General features: G+C 37.8%; 1 protein-coding gene across 1 annotated transcript in view; it reads left to right on the forward strand.

The window, feature by feature from the left end:
* Positions 1–20,000, forward strand: part of Bmp2k (BMP2 inducible kinase) — a 133,142-nt gene that overhangs the window by 23,383 nt on the left and 89,759 nt on the right. Inside the window, exons 2-3 of the mRNA XM_008843694.3 lie at positions 17,468–17,586; positions 19,464–19,569. Coding sequence (XP_008841916.1) covers positions 17,468–17,586; positions 19,464–19,569 — 225 coding nt within the window. The remainder of the gene's footprint in view (positions 1–17,467; positions 17,587–19,463; positions 19,570–20,000) is intronic.

Here is a 20,000-nt window from a genome sequence, read left to right on the forward strand (position 1 = left end):
GGCCCCCAGGCCAACCTATGCCTTGAGCCACATCCTGTCTACTCTGCCCTGCACCAATCCACTCTTCCCAACTTTACCAGACATTTTCCTTCCTTCCTTCCTTCCTTCCTTCCTTCCTTCCTTCCTTCCTTCCTTCTTTCCCTGCTGAGGATGGAACCCAGGGCTTTGTACCTACTAGACTAGTGCTTTGTCACTTAGCTCCATCCCTGGCCCATGTTTCTAGCTTATGTACAACTACTTATTTGATTGGTAGAGGTTCTGTTGTTAAATGTTTTTAGAGTCTAAAATACTGGTTTTATCTCAATGTGACTAGCTTTTAAAAAATTCAGCTTCTGGAGAAATTTTTTTTTTTTTTTTTTTGGTCTTTTTGAGACAGGATCTCCCTTTAGCCCCCAGCTGGCCTGGAGCTTGCTGTGTAGACCAGGCTGGCCTTGAACTCAGAAAAATTGGCCTACCTCTGCCTCCCAAGTGCTGGGCTTAAAGGTGTGCACCACCACGCCCAACTGGAGAAATCTCTTAAAAAGTTTTGTTTTTATTTTTATTTGTATGTGCTTGTGTAGTAATGACTCCTACAATATGGGCATAATCTGGACTAATGACTTTTTCCTGACCTTGCAGCCAAACTGGTTACTGTTTATATTGTAAACAAACTCACTGAGCCTTGTTGCTCCTCCTCTGACCTGGGCACCTGACCGTTGACCGTAATCACTCAGGACAGCACCTGTCCCTGCACCCAAGATAATGAATGAATGTGGGTTGCTTGATTCACATCACAAAGCAAAGTGCTGAGAGCAGCATTTTCTCATTGAAAGTAGTGAGAAAAATGAAGTACGCGTTGATATTATGTGTGATTTTAGACCTAGAGATTAGAGGGCAAGACTATCTGAGTAGATCCTAGCTTCTCTACTTCCCCAGTTGATTTTGGAAATACTGCCTCAGTAAAAATATGATTGAAACTTGTCTTAGAGCACAGTTCTGAGAGACATCAGAAAGAACAGGTGGTTCTCAGTTCAGGTTCACTCTTGCCTTAAAAATGATGCTGAGCCAGCTTTTTCTTTATTCGGGTATGATGTAATGTGGCTTAGTAATGCTGCATGTGAGTGTCTAAGAGAAGCCAGCACCTTTAACTGCTGAGCCATCTCTCCAGCCCCAATCACTGGCTCTTCTATCAAAAGTGTGTAAATTGTTTATAAGGCAGTACCTAGACTTAATATACATGGTGTGCTTTGGTCATGCTCCACAGGTGTGCCAAAGTGACCATTTCCCCTTCAGTTCTCATAATGGCCTGGTGGTTGTTGGAAGTCTCTGCTTGTTAACTCAGGATGAAAACAGACATTTTCATTGATCTCTTTACATTGTCCACATTGGTGGAAAGCAGGGATAATGTGAGAAAGTCTTGTTTGTGTTCAGGAACACCAAGATAAATGTATTTGAAACACTGTAGAATTTTCTTTGGGTTTGCACAGAATGTGTAAATATGTATCTGTTTTCTGAGTCAAGGTTTTGGTATCAGGCCTTGAAGTAACAGATAGTGTTTGTCTGCTGATGCTTTGGCTCTGAGCTGAGGTTTTCCTCAGTATCCTCTCCTTTTCTGAAGTAACTACAGAAGGCTCTGTGTTTACTTGGCACACTTGAGTTTGTTAAACAAAGTGTGGGCAAGAAGCATGTTAGGGCCAGGATACCGATAAAGGAGGTGTTAGCAGCCTGTTCAGTACACTTTCTGTCTTTGGTGACTAAAAAAAATCTTTATTTGGGTTGGATGATGTGAAATTACCATGCATTCAAACATCTTCAAAATATAGGCAACACACATTTTAGTGCTTTCTCTTTGCTAACCTTAGCCTATCATGTATAATTTTAGTTCTACTTCAATGAACTAATTACTGGAATATAGTTGTGTTTAGAAGTTGTTTAATGTCGGGTACGCTTAGCTTCTAGGTATGTTCAAAATGAGATTTGCCTTCTGTGATCACTTCATGTTAATGTTTTAAATTGGAATGACTTAAACTACACAGTTGCATCTAAAACTTTGAAATAGGACTGGGTATGCAGTTCAGTGATAGAACACTTGCCTAGCATGTGTGAGGCCCTAGGTTCAGGCCCCAGAACAGCAACAGCATCAGTAACAAAAATAAAACAAACAAATGCAACTTAAAAATAGCTGTTTTTGGCTAGTAAAAATAGGACTGTTTTTACAAATTAAGCGTTTAAAATAGAAAATGGCAAGTTCAATTCTTATAGTAATGGGCATCAGATTGAATTATCCTGTTCATATATAAGAAATATCTAAAGGCAGAAAAAGCTAAATTATTACTTTTTATTTCATGTGAGAAAGGCTTTAGAGGATGAGTATATTTTTAAAAAATTAGTATATTCTTCCCTTTAATGTATTTAAAACTATTTTTTTCCTCCCAAGATTTTCTTCTTTTTTTTCCCCCTTCAGAAATGCCCAAAATATTTTAAGGTGAAGTTGCAAGTTCATAATGCTTCTACGAACTCATCTTCCTAACCTGGTACTACGTTTGACCTGTCTATCTATTCCTTCGCTAGTACTCCTTCTGATGGATCTATTTAGAAACACAAATCCTCAGGATTTTAACTGTATAGTCCTGGTTTTCTTTCTTGTGTCATAGACATGATATCAAACTACTGAAATATTTAAAAACGTTTAAGAATCTGAAATTCTCACCACATTAACTTACCTCCTGATTGAAAGAGAGGTCCATTTTTGAGCATCTGACTAAGAAACTGAGGATTCAGCATCCGTCTCTTTTCTCTGAAGTACTTTTATTATCTACTATCAAAGGAGCTATGTGCATGTGTTACCATGTTATTGTTATAAGTACAGAAATAATTTTTGATTATTAAATGGTACAAGCCTTACTTTCTCTTATTCCCTTAATGATCTTCGTGTATCTTTGTTGTTGTTAAATTATTTATTTTTTATGTGTATGACTGTATTACCTGCATATGTGTAAGTGCACCTGTATGATGCAGTGCCCTCAGAGGTCAGAAGAAGGTGTCAGATTCTCCTGGAACTGGAGTTATGGACAGGAACTGGAGTTACAGATGGTTGTTAGCTGCCATGTGGGCCCAGTGAATTGAACTCGGTCCTCTACAAGAACAGCCAGTGCTCTTAACCACTGAACCATCTCTCTAGCCTTTTTTGATGTTGTTTTGAGACAGGTTCTCCCTGTAGTCCCAGCTGGTCTGGCACTTGCTGTATAGATCAGGCCACCTCAGTCTCAAAGAGGTTTACCTACCTCTGTCTCCCACGTGCTGGGATTAAAGGTGTGCGCCACCAGGTCCAGCTGAGAACTTCTCTTTTCTTTTCTTTTCTTTTCTTTTCTTTTCTTTTCTTTTCTTTTCTTTTCTTAATATTTTATTTATTTTTATATTATGTGTATGCATGTATTGCCAATGTGTAGGTGAGTGCACCTGTGTTGTGCAATGCCCGAGGAGAGAAGAGGCTGTGGGATCCCCTGGAACTGGAGTTACGGACAGTTGTTAGCTGCCATGTGGGTGCTAGGATTCGAGCCCAGGTCTTCTGCAGGAATAGTCAGTGTTCTTAACTGCTGAGCCATCTCTCCAGTGCCAGAACCATTTTGTTAATACTGAAGTAACTTCTCAATTTGTCTCCTGATTCTACCCTGGATCTTCTTTAGTCTTTCCAAGCATTACTTGCTAATTGCCATTTTTGTTCTTTTCCTTGCTTTGTTTTGGTTTCTTGCCGACTATTACTTTGAAGTTGCATGTGTTTCCTGTTTTACTACTGGTTCCTGAAGACTAGCAAAAGGAAAGGTAATCTTTACATGCCTCCCAAACATGAGACCCTAGAATGCTCTTAATTTATCAGTAGTATTTTCTCCTCCCAAGAGAACATATTACACTTAAACTTACAATGTTTTCCAGGACTTTATTTCTATTTTCACTTTTCTTTATTCTCTGAATATGACAATAACTTTATTATTTCGGAAGTCAGTGGTTTTTAAAAATATATATATTTTTATTTTTTTATTTTGCTTTTTAAGACATGGCCTCACTATACAGCCCTGGCTGTTTTGGAATTTGCTATATAGACCAGGCTGACCTTGAACTGGGATTGATTTCCCTGCCTCTGCCTCCCAAGTGCTGGAATTACAGGTTTAGAATAAGTACTACTTAGAAACTGCTGTTTAATAACTGCAATCCTTGCTCATCTTTCTTGAATGTTCAGAGGTCTTTTATGATCTGTTTAGGTTCAGTTGCTTTTTAGTCTGACACTCCCTCTGTAAATGGCCTTTTTTTTTTTCTTTTTTTGTTGTTAGCTTGTTCTAGAAAGTTTTGTTAAATATGGGATTCTAGCCAGAATGCTGCTTTCCTTTAGCTTTCCAAAGATATTTCACTGTCTTCATATGCAGTTGAGAGATTGGCAGTCCCCCTGGCTTTGTAGGTAATTCTTTCCTCACTTGGTTGTTTTTTTCTGTTTCTTGCAATTTCATTGCCATGAAAGAAGTTAAGATTTCATTCTTTCTTTCTTTGACTTTCTGATTTCAGTGATCTCTTTTATCATTTATGGAAAAATTCTCATCTGTTGTTCTAGTGATGCCTCTTCCAGTTCTCATAGGTATTGGGTGTGTCTTGATCTTCTCACCCTATCCTCTAGGACTCACGAATTCCTCATTCCAATTTTCTCTTTGCCCTCTCTGCTGTGTTTTGGTGTGCATTTGTGCCCTGACGTGCGGCATGTTTCCAGTCCTCTCCTCCTCTCTGCTCCTCTGCTGTTAATGCTGCACCAGGAGTTTCTGATCCATTATATTTTTCGTTTACTTGGTTTCTGTTGGAAGTTTGTCTATTGTTAATTCAATCTTTTTATTTACAAACTTATTCAAATATTGTATATCTTTTTGTATCAAAGTAATTTGTGTCTTCCTAGAATTTTATCAATTTATGCCCATTGTATAAAGTTCAGATTATTATTTATTATCTTATCACCTTCTTAAATTCTTGTAATGTCAATTTCTTACAACAGCTCTTAATCAAATTTAGATCCCCTCCCACAGTTGTGCCTCCCCCATACCCGACTGGACCTTGTGTATTCTGCCATACATGTTAAGTCCCATCTAGTCAAGCATTTGTACCCATATGTCCTTCAGTGTAAATTCATCCACCGGAGTCTAGTCAGCCCATCTAGAGATCTTATGTAAGGCATACTCTCCCTCATCTAGCATCAGTCAGTCTCCAGTAGTTCACAGTCTAGGGCCAGCCTGCCACCCATTTCTCTCCTCCCCCCTGGGACCTTGTTTGAGTTTGCATGCATCCTGTGCTTGATGCCACCATTGCCACAAATTCACATGTGCAGGCTTCCAGTGGCCTGAAGGCCTCTGCTTCCCCTGTGTTCATGAACCAGCCCTGGCTCTTGTAATCTTTCCAACCCTTCTTCTGCAGTGATCCCTGAGCCGTGGGTAGATGAGGTTCAATAAAGGAGTTCCATCCAAGGGCACACTCTCTGCAGTCTCTTATTCTTTAAAAAACTTGGCCAGTTGTGGCCTCCTGTGCGTATCACATTCTGTTCTATAAGGAAGTTTTACTGGTGAGAGTTGAGGGATGCATTAGTTTTCTCTCTACTCCCTGTTCCACTATGTTCCATGAGTCTAAGGTGTAGAAGTTCAACTGTAGATGTGTCACCTAGTACTTGGCATCTCTCAGATGTATATTCTCTGAGTGGTTGTGGAATTCTGCCATATCCTCCATCTGTTGGCAAAAGGGAGCTTCTTTGATGAGTGGTATACAGTACACTTGTCTGTAAATATAAGGATTCATATTTAGCATATGATAAGAAATTTCATTTGTCTAGAGATATGAAAGAGATAGGGTTTTCTCTAGGATCTATGTTCTTTCTTGCAATATGTATTTGGCTGAGTTTATAGTGCCATTTATGAGTTCACTCCCATTGAGAGGGCTTTAAGTCCAATTAGATAGCTGTTGATATTCCCCAGATACCAGTGTCACTCTGCACCAGTAGAGGTAGTTTGCCATGCTGGTCGTTATGGTTATTAGGGTTTAGAACTGGGTTGCACCATCAGTTGTTTTTCTCCCTTGACAGTTTGCGTATTATTATCTAGCATTATGATAGCTAAACTTTGGGTAGAAGATTTCCAGGTCAGTTTCCACTCTAAGTCCTGTATCTGAAGTATGTCCTGCCTTCAGTAGTAGGACCTTATCTACTAGTTCTAGGAGATAACCAAGAGGTTTGGTTGTAGCCTGTGTTACTTTGGGAATCTCCTGGACCGTTCTCACCAACCACTCAAAGGGAGGTCTCTTCTGTCTGGTACTGTGTCCCATCTTTATTTTTAATTTTAATAATTTGTCTTTTCTGTCCCCCCCCCCGACTGGTTTAGCTGATCATCTGCTACATTTAGTATCTTTAAAGAATAAAATTTTGGTTTCATTGATTTTCCTCTATTTTTTCCCTGTTCCTTATTTTTCTTATTTCTAGTCTAATTTTTCTTTTTACCCTTTGGGTGAGTATGTTTCACTTTTCCTAGTTTTTAACAAGGGGGGTTAGGTTATTGTTTAAGATCTTCCTTTTTCAATATAGATGTTTATGGTTATAACTTTCGCACCAGGACCTGCTTTAATTGCATTCTCTAATTTTGGTATGCTACTTATATTTCTGACTTCTTTTTTTTTACATTCTATTTTTATTTTATCTGTGTGAGTGTATTGCCTGCATGTATGTAAGTGCACTCATGTCATGTAGTGCTCTCAGAGGTCAGAAGAGGGCGTCGGCTCTCTGGAACTGGAGTTATGGATGGTTATTAGCTATCATGTGGGTTCTGGGAACTGAACCCAGGTCCTCTGAAAGAGCAGCCAGTACTTTTAACCACTGACCCATCTCTCTAGCCCCCTTTTCTTCTTTTAAAAATGCATATATGTTATGTTCATGCATGTGTGTATATGTGCATGCATGTGTGTGTTTATGTGTATGGAGGTTGGAGGACAACCACAGATGTCCATCCTTAGGAACTTAGTCAATATCTACCTCCTTTGAGACAAGATTTTTCATTGGCTTGGAGCTTACCACTTAGGCTGAACTGGATGGCCAGTGCTGCCCAGGTATCTTCTGTCTCGGTCTCCCCAGTGCTTACAGTGGATTAAAATGGTTTACAAGCATGCACCTCCATTAATTTTCATTCTTCTTATTTTCTCATTTACCTTGTGTTTCTGTCTTTGACTTATTTATGAGTGTTCTTTAATTTCTACATATTTGCGAACTTCTCAAATTTCCTTGTGCTTTTGATTTTTTTTTTAAATTTACATTCATTATAGTTATAGACATTCTTGGTATGGTTTTAGACTTTTTTAATTTATTGAGGCCTTTATGCTCTACCTTCAAAATATATCCAGAGTTCTTTCATTTTTCACTGATTCTCACTGCCCTGGTCAAAACCACTATCATCCTCAACAGAGTTATTATAGTAGCATACTAACTGGTTTCCTGCTTCTGATCTTTCTTATGTTGACTCTGTTCTCCACACATTGGTCATATTATAATCAGAGTCTAGACAAGCTTCTCTTACCATAATGGAACTGTAACCAGATCAAATGTAGTACTTCACAGTGGACAAAGGTGGGGAAATGGGACATGATCACTGCCTGTGGTGAGATGCAGTGGGCATTGTCTTTCCCTATCCTCAGGAACTTTTCTGTTTTCTAAGCTAAAATGTTTTCCATTCTGCATGTTCATGCCTTTACAAGTGCTGTTTTCTGCACTTTGCTTGAGCTCTTCCACCTTTACCCTTCTACTTAGTCACTACCCTTCAGCTTCTCACCCAGCTGTGTTGTGGGCATACTGGGCAAGTGCTCTACCACTGAGCCCCATCCCCAGTTCCCATGCCCTGCTTCATTTGTTTCTTAAATTTGTCATATATGTGTGTTCTTTTAAACCATTAACCTGCCAAGTAGCATCAAATAATACTAGATTGCACCAGATTACAGCTTTAAAATAATACTAGATAAAACTTTTCTTCCAGGTTTTTTCCTGGCTCCTCTTATTGCCTTACTTATTTTACAGTGGCTTCATTTTAAGATTTATTTTGAAGTTGCCAAAGCAGCAAAATTAGTATTTCAGTACCCATCTTCCCAGTTAGTAAAACTGGACAAACACTCCAACTTTGAGAGCAGTTAGTGAAATCTGTTGGATGAGGGCCTCAGTTTTGAGAACAATAAGAATACTTTCTTTGAAACTAAGGGCCATATCTTTTTCGCTTTTCCTTTCTCACATTGTGCCTTGGTTTTAGATTAGTATGACTGGTCTAAACTCTGTACTTTGGTGTTACCTTAGTGTTTGAACCGTAGTTCCATTGATGGTCATGACCTTGAAGGTCTTGATTTTCACTGTTTATTTTCTGTCTTCTCCTTTAAATTAATTAATTAATTTATTTATTATTTATTTATTTATTATACTGGGAATTGAGCCTAGAATCTTAATCTGTGTAGATAAGTTTTCTACTATTGAGCTAAATCCCTAGCCCTTGTATTTTTCACACAGCATGTCATTATGTAGCTCAGACTGGTCTTTACCTCCTTAGTGCTGGGATTACTGGTGTCTGCTATCACATCTTGCATAATTAAAAAATTATTTGTTACATATTTATAGGGTACAGTATGATATTTTGATACATGTATACAATGTGTATTCATTAAATCTATCAACTTGCCATTTCTTTTTTTTCAATATTTTATTTATTACTTTCATTTTATGTGTATGAGTGTTATGCCTGCATGTAGGTAAGTGCGCCCATGTCGTGCAATGCCCGTAGAGGACAGAAGAGGTTGTCAGATCCCCTGGAACTGGAGTTATGGACAGCTGTTAGCTGCCATGTGGGTGCTGGGATTTGAACCCGGGTCTTCTGCAAGAACAGTTAGTGTTCTTAACTGCTGAGCCATCTCTCCAGCCCCAACTTGTCATTTCTTTATGTTAGGAACATTCAGTGTTTTCTAACACTATACTTTGAAATATATAATAAATTATTGCTGTAGAGTTTATTATTATTATCTAACCATAATTTTGTACTGACTGGAAGGAGATTGTTCTTAATTTTTATTTTACAAAAGCAAAGTGAAGTTAATTCTGAAAACAGGCTTTAAGAATGAATGAATTGTGGTAATTATATATTTTTGGGCTTAGTGCTTAAACTTTCACAGCACATATTGACTTTATTTTGACTGTAGAAGGCTTGTTTCCAGGAGAAAAGAAAACAATGGTCTGTATTTAAAATAATATTGATAGTTAATTGGTAAGTTGAAGGTCAGTTTTCTAGGATGAAATCAAAAGATTCTTAATACAGCTTGTTATAACTGAACATGATTTATATGGTAAAGAAGTGGCATTCTGTTTTTATAATTGTTTACTATGCTAGAATGTAGTCAACATCAAGGAATGAGGAATCAGATTAAAAAGAAATAACTCCTAACAAAATCCATTAATTAATGCTAAGTTGTTCACTCTGTAGATAATTTGAATGCCATGCAAGGTGGTTGACATTGACAGTACTATAATAAGTGAGAAGAATACAATCTTCTTTTAGAATTTAATTTTGTTATTTTTTGAGAATTTCATACATGAGCACTGTGTTTACATTGCCCCCATGCTGTCCTCTCCCTTCTCCAGGACCTCCCACACCCCATCCCTACTCCCTCTCAACTTCATGATCTCTTCTTATAAAAATCACAACAATGACCAGTCCAGCAAAAGCTGTATTGGTGCAATAGTGTCACTTTATCTTAGGGGTAACCGATAGCTGTCTTGACTTAAGGCCCTTTTAATAGTAGGGAATCCATGCCATGCCTGGTACTGTAAAAATAGCCAAATACCCATGGCTGGAGAGGTCATAGACCCTAGAGTAGAACCTACTACTGCCACTTGCCTAAACAGTGTAATTTCTCATTGTATTCTAAGCACTTATCCTTATAGTCACAAGGAAGTGTAGCTCTCACCATTCATCAAAGAAGCTTCTTTTTGCAACATATGGAGACTATTATATAGTTTCACAACTGGTAAAAATGCATAAGGGACCATGGGTATCTTGCCACAGTGGAAACAGCTACAGTGCAAACCGTACATCTGAGGCTCAGGGAACATTGCAGAAGAGGGCTGCAGAAAGATTGTAATAGCCAGAGGATCAGGACCCCTGCTACTAGATAGTATCTTTTATACAACATAGGAAAGTTGCATCCATGATAGCTCAACAATAGATTGCCTAAACAAGATCTGTATAATGACAATATGAGTTGACATGCCAGTGTGGCCAGGGGAAATTTCACAGGGTCCCATCTCTAGATGAAGAGCTACAAGGCAGTCTATAGCTGCTGAGAGGGAGACTCAGTTATTTCAGGGATGAGCTCCTTAATAGGTTATCTAATCCCAAGCAGTCAGCCATAAACACAAGTACATGTGAGTACAACAGTCATTGTCTTTATACGTATAGAATCCATTAGAGAAGAGAGGAATTAAAGAAACACTATAAATATTGTGGTGAGTAAATTTGTAGGGGTTCCATTTGTAAAGGTTGCAAACTCAGATGCCTGCAGCCACCAGCAGGTAATGAATAGGAGTAAAATGGGCCTGTACACTGAGGTCATAAGAGAGTAAAAGGAGCTATGATGAATCACATAGTATGTGCTCTGGGAAAAGGGCACAGTAAACAACAGGTTGATAGGCGTGAAGGATCCATTGTTTGTTTACAAAAATTTCCAGAAGTCTGAAAAATCTGATTGTTGTCTGAAGTAGTTTTTTAAAAAACTTCTTATCAACGGCACTATTTTAATTACATTTTTATCATGTATTGTCATTGTACGTGATATGATGTTGCATAGGAGCATTTTTGTTGAGAAATGGTTTCATGTAGCCAAGCTGGCTTCAAACTCACTATGTAGCCCAGGATGATCTAGTTTCTTCCACTTCTGAAGTTTAGGATTATAGGCACACCTGGCTAGCATCACAAGTTTGTTTGTTTGAGATGGGGTTTCACTGTATAGCTCTGGCTGGCCTGGAACTTGCTGTGTAGATTGGGTTGGCCTTGAACTCACAGAAATCTACCTGCCTCTGCCTCCTGAATGCTGAGATTGAAGGTGTGTACCACCATGCTCAGCTCACAGTTTTTTAAAAAAGGTGCTGCAAGCCGGGTGTGGTGGCACACGCCTTTAATCCCAGCACTCGGGAGGCAGAGGGAGGCGGATATCTGTGAGTTCAAGGCCAGCCTGGTCTACATATTGAGTTCTGGGACAGCTGGGGCTACAAAAAGACCAAAAAAAAAAAAAAAAAAAAAAGATACCACATAGTCCAACTTAAAAATTTTTTTTCCAACTTTTTAAACTTAAATTTTTATTTTTTAATTGAATTTTGGTGATTTACATACAATCTGATGGTATTTAGATTCCTTCCCCTATCCATATTTCCTCTTTTTGTCCCCCACCCAATTTAATATAGTCTATTATGTATATGTGTGCATATACATATATACACATATAAAATAAGTTCTATATAAGTTTATATACATATAAAATAAGTACTGTCCCTAAATGTCCTTCAATGTGGGTTCATCTTTTGGTGACTGGTTAACCTACCAAGAGTTCCATCCTTGAAAGAGACTGTCTCTACCCCTCCCAGAAGCCATCAGTTGCCACAATTTCCTAAGGTTGGGATTGGGGTTTCTTACCTACACTCTCATATCTTTGCTGGGATTTTGTCTGGTTTGAGCTTGCATGGGACTTGTGAATGCAGGTATCTTCATAGTTCAATTTAAGTATGGTTTGTTTTTTATACATAAAGCAATTGGCCTGTTAATTAAAATTGTCTTAAGAAAAAAATGGGGAGGTGTTCCTTTTGTCCTTAATTCTGTTATTTGCAGATCCTTCCATTTATAATTATATACTTTACCTTTTTGTTTGGCATGTCTTACAAAGGTGGCAAGAACATGAAATTTATAAGGGGGTAAATAAAGGACCTGGCTCTGTCTTGTTGGACTAGCTATTTCCTCTTTTCCTTTTAGTGTTTGGTCTGTTTTTCCTCTTCAAAGTGGAATTAAGCTAAATGCAGTGTGATATTAAAGGAATTGAGTAAAATAATGTATCTTCTCTCTTACTCAAAAGTACTAATTAACTGTACTTACTGATAACAGTAACTTTGGCAAGAATTTAAGTAATCACTCCTTTTTAGAAAGAGCTTTACTTTTAGAAGGCAGCCTTGAATTTGTTGATTTAACCAAAGGCATGTGGCTCTGATACCTTGGAGGTGAGTAGTCATTAGGTAGGGAGAACTTTTCTACGTCTCAGATCATGTAGACACATTGTAAATGCCTTTCCTACTTACACTGAAGATTGCTTTTACAATCACATTTTTTTCCTATGGTGATGTTAGAGCTAGAAGTTATAGCTTGATCTTTACTCTCTTTTACTAATAAAGCATACATACAGAAAAAAAGATCACATACGAAGTTACCCTCCCCTCCCGTCTTTTCTACTCTTTAGGACTCTACTTCATTAGAGTCAACACCTCGAGCCCAGTCTTTCATAAACATGCAGTGCTTCCATGTGTTGGGATGTTGGAGGTCTCTAGGATACCATAAACATTTTCTGTGACAAGAGACTTACGGTGCCTTTGGGAAACTTTGAGTCTGGATAATCAGCAGTAGTTTCTTTCTTAGGAAATACTAATTCTCAGTGGCAGTGGTAAGGTTGGGTGGCAAGAGACACAACACCTGGGGGAAACATACCCAGCATACAGAGAAGAGGCAAAGTAGTACAGGGAATAGCCACATGCCTGTCATCTAGATGGAACTGCAAAAGACAGTTTACTATATTTTCTTTATATATTTTTATAACGTGGGTAATTTTGAATGAAGATTCTTTGGAGCGTTTTTTACGTGTGGTTAGGGTATGTCAAAGAAATTAGTGAATGCTAGTTTTGGCAAGACAGTCAAGAATTATTTCCTCTTTTTCTTGTGGAAACACAGATCAGTTTGATAAATTCAAAGATTATTGAACAGTTTAATTTGCATTCGTTATTGTGTGAGGCCCTGCTCAGTGTTTAATACCCAGTGGAAGAGATGCATTAACTAGTAGCATCAAGTGTACTGCACAATACAGACCAGAAACTATGAATTTAAGAAATTTCATAGGAAGTCTAATTGTATGAACAAATCCGTATTTATAAAGTACATGATAATTTCTGTATTGTGTGTTTCTGACATCTTATATTGACTTTCAAATTTAGGGATTCCATGACTCCCTTTAGGTTGGATCATATGTAATCAAGCCAGTGGTCACTGTTGCTTGGTGTAGGGGCAGTCTTTTGGGGGTCCGCTAACTATGGGTAGTTCATGCCAGAAATTGGGTGAAAATTTTTATTGGGATATATCTCTTTTTCATAATTAGTAAGATTTTTGTAAGCTGTGTATCATCTAATAATAATTGTAAAAATTTAAATATACCCAATATTCAAACATGATAAAGCAGGAGTCCAAAAGATGCTGGAAGTCAGTATAGCTCTATCACATCTATATCCTCATCCTAAGATTGCTGTGTTCCACCTCTCTTTGATGTTTTAAAGGAAAAATTTTAAAAATATTATTTTCTGTGTATGAGTGGATTGCTTGCATGTGTGTAAGTGTACCCATGTTGTACAATGCCCACGGAGGTCAGAGAAGGCATCAAATCCCCCTGTAACTCCCCTGAACCAGAGTTACAGATGGTTGTTAGCTGACATATGGTGCTGGGAATTGAACCTGGATCCTCTGCAAGAGCAGTCAGGGCTCTTAACCACTGAGCCTTCTCTCCAGCCCTTAAAGGAAAGCTTTTAATATTTCCTTTAGAAATTACCAACAAACCACACAACTCTTAAAACATGTAACATTACAGTGGTACACATAGAAGTCAAGTTTTTCCTTCTTCAGTAACATGACCCAGGCAAACTTTGGTGTATGTTTTCCCTTACCGTTTTTTTTTTTTTTTTCATGTTCATGAAAGTAGTACACATTTTTTTTTTTTCATTTGCAAAAGATAACATCTATAAACCAAGTAGAACAAATAATACCAGGAGAAAATATTTGTACTTCTCACATTGACAGAAAATTCTGTAATGCCCTCCTACTAGTTGAAAGAGAAAACTCATGGAAAATGGTGATTCCATGGACTCAAACTATGAAAGAGGATAACAAACTGAGCTTAGCCAGACACACAGATGGAAATAGCAGTGTGAGGCATTTCCTATGAAACTGACCACACTTTCAGTGACTTGGTGATCTGATGAGGATGAAAGAAAGCTTGCTCTTAGGATGCAGCAAGAAGTTCCTGCAGCCTTTAGCATGCAGTCTAGCAGCATCAATTTTGAAGTGTTTTTCCTTTACTGCTTGCCTTGGAAATCTGTTCTGTAGAAACAAAAGCACTTACGAATGTAGTATTTCACTCCCGAATACCAAGAAACAAAAGACAACAAAAAATCAAAACCAAATCAAACAAAAAGTAGTACAGTAGTGCAAGGGTTTTTAGTGCATCATTATTGGTAATGACAAGAAACAGCTAAGAAACAGGTCACCTGAATGGCCTTTGTTGTGGAAGTGATTAAACCAAGGTATGTGCATGGTGTGGCATACTGTATAACCAGGTAAGTAAAGTCATGTGGGGGGCTGGGTAGGTGCCAACGTGTTATTGCAGTTTGTGCAATATGGTTTTATTTTTTCTTTTAAAAATGAGGGTGAAAGGAGGGTGACCCCTACATATTGATGCAGGATTTTTGAGATCAATGGGACCTTTCTCCACCCAGTTTTTCCTAGCCCAGGATCCTAAGGTGCTGAACGCTCAGTGGTCACCAAAGGTCAGCCTGAGACAGTAGCTCTGAGTTTGTTGTCTCATGCCAGTGAAAACTAAAAATGTGAACTCTTGAGAATATGCAAAGTTGGAAACAAGCTTTAAAGTTTACATCAAAAGGAAAAATTGAGGAAATGTGAGAAATTAAAGTGAGAGAAACTCCTGAAAGATGAGTTTCCAAGAGAGAAAAAAGCCATTGAACTACTTTGTCTTGTGGTTTTTATAGGGAAACCAACAAAGCCCGAGAGTAATCTCTTTTGAGATTGGTTAATTCTCTGGCCTATCATGGGCTGAGCCAAAGGAGGACCTACATACTCTGTGCACATCCCCCTGGCTCAGTCAGGGAGACAATCATCCATTGTTTATGCGCTGCTCACCTTGGGTGGCTGAAGGCCCCTTTGTCCATCTCTGACTCCAGCTTTGTTAGCTATTGATCTTGGCTATCTGCCAGATGATAGTTGCTTGGCCAGCACAACTACCTTCTAACCTTGTAGGTGTTTCACTGGCTGTTAAGACTATTTTCTCTGTTCTCAACATCTGTTTCACCAGCTTTGTAGCTTTACTGTGGTGGAGAGTTGACCATCACAGCCACCAGCGGTAGCTGTGCTCTCTCTTGGTTAACTCATATTTACCCCTTCAATGGATGGTCTGAGGCAGTCTCCTAGGTGGAAACTTCTTGCAAGAAGCCATTCTTACCTATAGTTTAGTTTGTTTCAATGAGCTATATTAGAACCAAGGATACAAATAAGAAAAGATAGTAGTGACTTATCCCTCAGGGGCTTCATGGGGGCGAGTTGACTTGCATCACTGGCCCAGAGCCCTGTGCCTCCTCTTATCTGTCTGGCTTGGTTATCTTATACGCAACTATAAGCCCTCTTATTCATTGTCCTCAGTGTGTCAGACTCTCATTTTAACCCCAGCCTTCTTCTTACTGCATTCCATGTGAGCAACTTGAAGTTTTCACCATGGGCCCTTTTCCCTTACTACCAGTGGAGAGCTGACTCCTGAATTGAGTATTTTATTTTGCAATTAAAAAATATTTTACTATTTTTATGTGTATGAGTGTATTGCCTGCATATATGTAAGTGCACCCATGTTGTGCAGTGGACGCAGAGGTTAGAGGGCATTGGATCCCCTGGAACTGGAGTTATGGATGGTTGTTAGATGCCATGTGGGTGCTGGGACCCAAACCTGGATCCTCTGCAAGAGCAGCCAGTGCTCTTAACCACTGAACCATCTCTCTAGCCCTGGACTATCTATTTTAAGTAGTCAGATTTTTTTTTTTTTTTAAACAGTTTGAAAACTTACATAAATTTACCTGCCAAAGTATACTGTCATTTTTCATTTTAATTTGACTCTCTCTCTCTCTGTGTGTGTGTGTGTGTAGAGAAAAGAGGTGAAATTTCAGTTACATGTCCCATGGAATGGCTTCATATATGAGCCTGGGAAAGCTAGATTGTTCTTTAAAGTATATACCTACAGATGGGAAGGGACTCATGTTAGTCACACAGTTTATGGCTAGAAAAGCTACCAGGTATTTTTATTATTTACTTTCAGTAGCACACGTTCTGTCAGATCCATCTGTTGCTACGACTGTCCTCTCTCCCTCTGTCCCTCCCTCCCTCCCGTTTTGAGGTCTAGAGTGCTTCATAATACTCTTGTTTCATACTTCAGAGCTATAGTGAGCACCAACTATTATACAGTAGCAACAAAAGTGATGTACTTTAAAAAGATGTAAATAATAGAATGTTCTACATCAAAGTTTAAAATTTTTCAGGTGTGTCTCTTGATTTAGCTGTACCAGAAATAATTGTTCTTTAAAATCCCGGTACGTCAAATTAAGTCCTTTCTCAGATACAGTTAACAATATCTAAATAACTGCTTTAGATAAAGAAGTCATTTATCATCTCAAGAGTTCTGGAAGGAGGCTAGCTAACTCAGTAGCACAGCTGACAAGGGTTCTGAGTTATTTTCTTTCTGATCATCATGGCTGCAAATTATTAACATTATCTCTAAGCATTATATTTTTACGCATAAGTGGGATGGGAGATGGGGCCTTCATCAGTTACTTTCATCAGGGCGGAAAATCATTCCCTGATATCCCAGGAGACTATGTCCCTGAGGCCAGAAGTGGTCATATGCCCAGTCCTAAAGTCCAATAAACTGATAAGCAAAGTGAGAGTCCCATAGTTGTCTGAGAATGATATAGGCTCATCCCTACAGTTGGAGGAGGGTTGGAATTTATCAGTGTTGCCTGTTAAATAGCAGCAGTACCTTGTCATCAAGAGAGAGGAGTCTGATGGTTGGGTAATAACTGTTGTCAAATTAGTTATGGTGACATTTTGTATGCATGCTTAAATATACTAAAAAGTAAATTTTAGTATACTGGCATTTGAAAGAAAAGCAGGTTCACTTGAGCATGACTTCCTATAAGTGCTGCTTGATTGACACAGGAAGTCTGCAGTTGACTTTTAATCAATGGGCTGTTTACTGTACTTATTTTTGTTTTAGGTACAGTGTGTGTTTTTTTCCTTTGCTATTAAGCTCCAAAATGATAGTACATGACTTTGATAGTAGTTTCTCATTGTTTTCATTTATCTGGTGTTTCCTCTCGTAGGTGGATTCTCCACGGTTTTCCTGGTGCGGACTCATGGTGGAATCCGATGTGCACTGAAGCGAATGTATGTTAATAACATGCCTGACCTCAACATTTGTAAAAGGGAAATTACAATTATGGTAAGTGAAAGATAACTTTGTTTTAGAAATTCGGTTTCTTTTGCTTTTTCACTACAACATTCACAAGTTTTTAGGCAAGTTGCTTATGAGTTCATACATGTTTGGAAAACTAAAGGTCATTAAATAACATTAACCGGGAACTGATAGTTCATTCCATGTGGCCGTATTTAAGACTAAATGGCAGCTAGCCCATTCCCCTCTTTCCTCCCGTCCCTAATGGAAGTTCAGCAGGCAAGCTACCTTTTTTTTTTTTTTAATTTTTATTTTTTTTAAATTCACTTTAATTGTGAAGTATTTAGAGGATAGAAAACTTTAGAGAATTACACAATCAGCATCAAGTTGATCTACTAAGAAATAAAACCTAGATACTATTAAAGTCTTCTCTGTTTCTTGCCCAACTCAGTCCCGGTACTGTTCTTTTCCTGCATAAAGACACTCCCGTCCTGAATTTGGTGTTTACAGTTTCCATGCCTGATTTCTACATTCATCTCATGCATTTAAATCCCCAAACCACAGTGTTTTGCTTTCCATTTTGACAATCATGATGTAAATTTGATTTTCCTTTGAACTCTGAAATGTAGGTCAGGTGTCATTCAGCAAAGGAAAGTTCTTTTTAAAGAACTCTGCTGTGCCACCACACCTGGCTATGTGTTTTTTTTTCAAAGATTTTTATTTATATAATTCTGAATTTTGATTGTTTCTGCTTCTCAGCTAGTTTAGAGATGATTAGATTTTGAAACATTTTAAAGGTAAATATATTAACCAAAAGATTGGAAAAGAATTACTCCAAGATAATGGTGAAGCCTAGACTAAGTTCTCTAACTTGAGCCTAGGTAATGTGCTACTGTGCCCTAATTCTTCCACTCAATAGAATTTGTGTAGTTAGGAGACATTGTACTATCAGTAGCAGTACTCAAATCTTTTTGCCTTTGAACCAGACCTTTTAGGGGAGATCATGTCTTTGCATTGGTAGTCTTCCAACTCTTTTTGGCAACCTATCTCCTACTACTTAACAAGTTTTGCACATGTTAATTCTGACTTCAAAATACATTACATGGTTAAAACGGGATATGTTATTGACAGTGATTGTAAATTCATTTAAAAATATTCTATCCCTTCCTTCGACTCTCCCTTCCAGATCCTTACACATGTTAAGCAAGCACTTTACCACTGAGCTACAGGCCCTTCCCTAATTTTAACCTCATATGATGGTGACCACTTTTGTAGTAGGAATAGAAGTTTTCAGATTTGCTATTTTTTATTTTCTTGACTACAGTTACTTGTGTTATTGTCAATCTTTGGGTTTTTAAAATAAATCTTTTCTAATCCTTTGTTCCTATTTTAGAGTGTTTAAAAATACATGTACCCATGTATTTATGGAAGTGTTCTGTGTTAATTGCAGTGTGTTTCAGGCAAAACATATGAACTTGATTCCTTTTTTTTAGATAAATAAAATTTAGAGTTCAAATATTTTATTCTTGGCTCCCAGAGAACTATATTTTACCCTTATTTTGGTAGATTATTTCTTAATCCATTTCTCCTTCTACCATATGGGTCCTGGGGATTGAACTCAGGCTTGCCCACAAGTACCTTTACCCACTGATACATCTCACCAGCCCTTGGTAGAGTCATTTAACATTTTCCTGGTTGAATTAAAAAAAAAAACAAATGTTTATTGGTTATTTGTTAGAAAATGATGGTTGCATATACATTGAACTTTACAGTGAAGCCATAGAAGTCTTTGGGTGACTGAATACAATATTTTCATGCCTTATTCTTTTAGAAAATCTATAAATATATTTATTGAGGTTTCAAACCTTTGCTAATAGACGTTTAAGATTTATATTTTCCCATTTAAAAAATTTGTTTCTTCACAGAAAGAACTATCTGGTCATAAAAATATTGTTGGTTATTTGGACTGTGCTGTCAATTCCATTAGTGATAATGTGTGGGAAGTGCTTATCTTAATGGAGTACTGTCGAGGTAAGTTCCTCTCTTCATGTGGAATATACTGTAAACACCCCCTTAAATGAGCTACTGGGTATATGATGTGTCAGGACAGCTGACACATCATTAATAATTAGTAATTAATAATTAGATTTTGTTATCTAACCACAAATGCTGTTAAAAAGTTATTAAAATCTAATTATTACATTTATGACAGGAACATGCAAATGGAGAATTAATAAAATGGTATTGGGTTCAAAACAATAAATCTAAGTAAGTAAGTTACACTTCATGCTGTCTGTATAACTCTTTTATAATCCAACCAGGAAGAGCAGATTGTATCAGTATTAGTGAAGTAAGATTTTTCTGGCACTAAACTTACTAAGCTTAGTAAATTTAGACAGTACATACAAGTTTTTTGTGCATGCGTGTGTGTGTGTGTTTGTTAGTTCATGCATGTGTATGTG

This window comes from Nannospalax galili, unplaced genomic scaffold (genome assembly GCF_000622305.1).
Source record: "Nannospalax galili isolate Female #2095 unplaced genomic scaffold, S.galili_v1.0 scaffold440, whole genome shotgun sequence".
Classification (NCBI taxonomy): Eukaryota; Metazoa; Chordata; class Mammalia; order Rodentia; family Spalacidae; genus Nannospalax; species Nannospalax galili.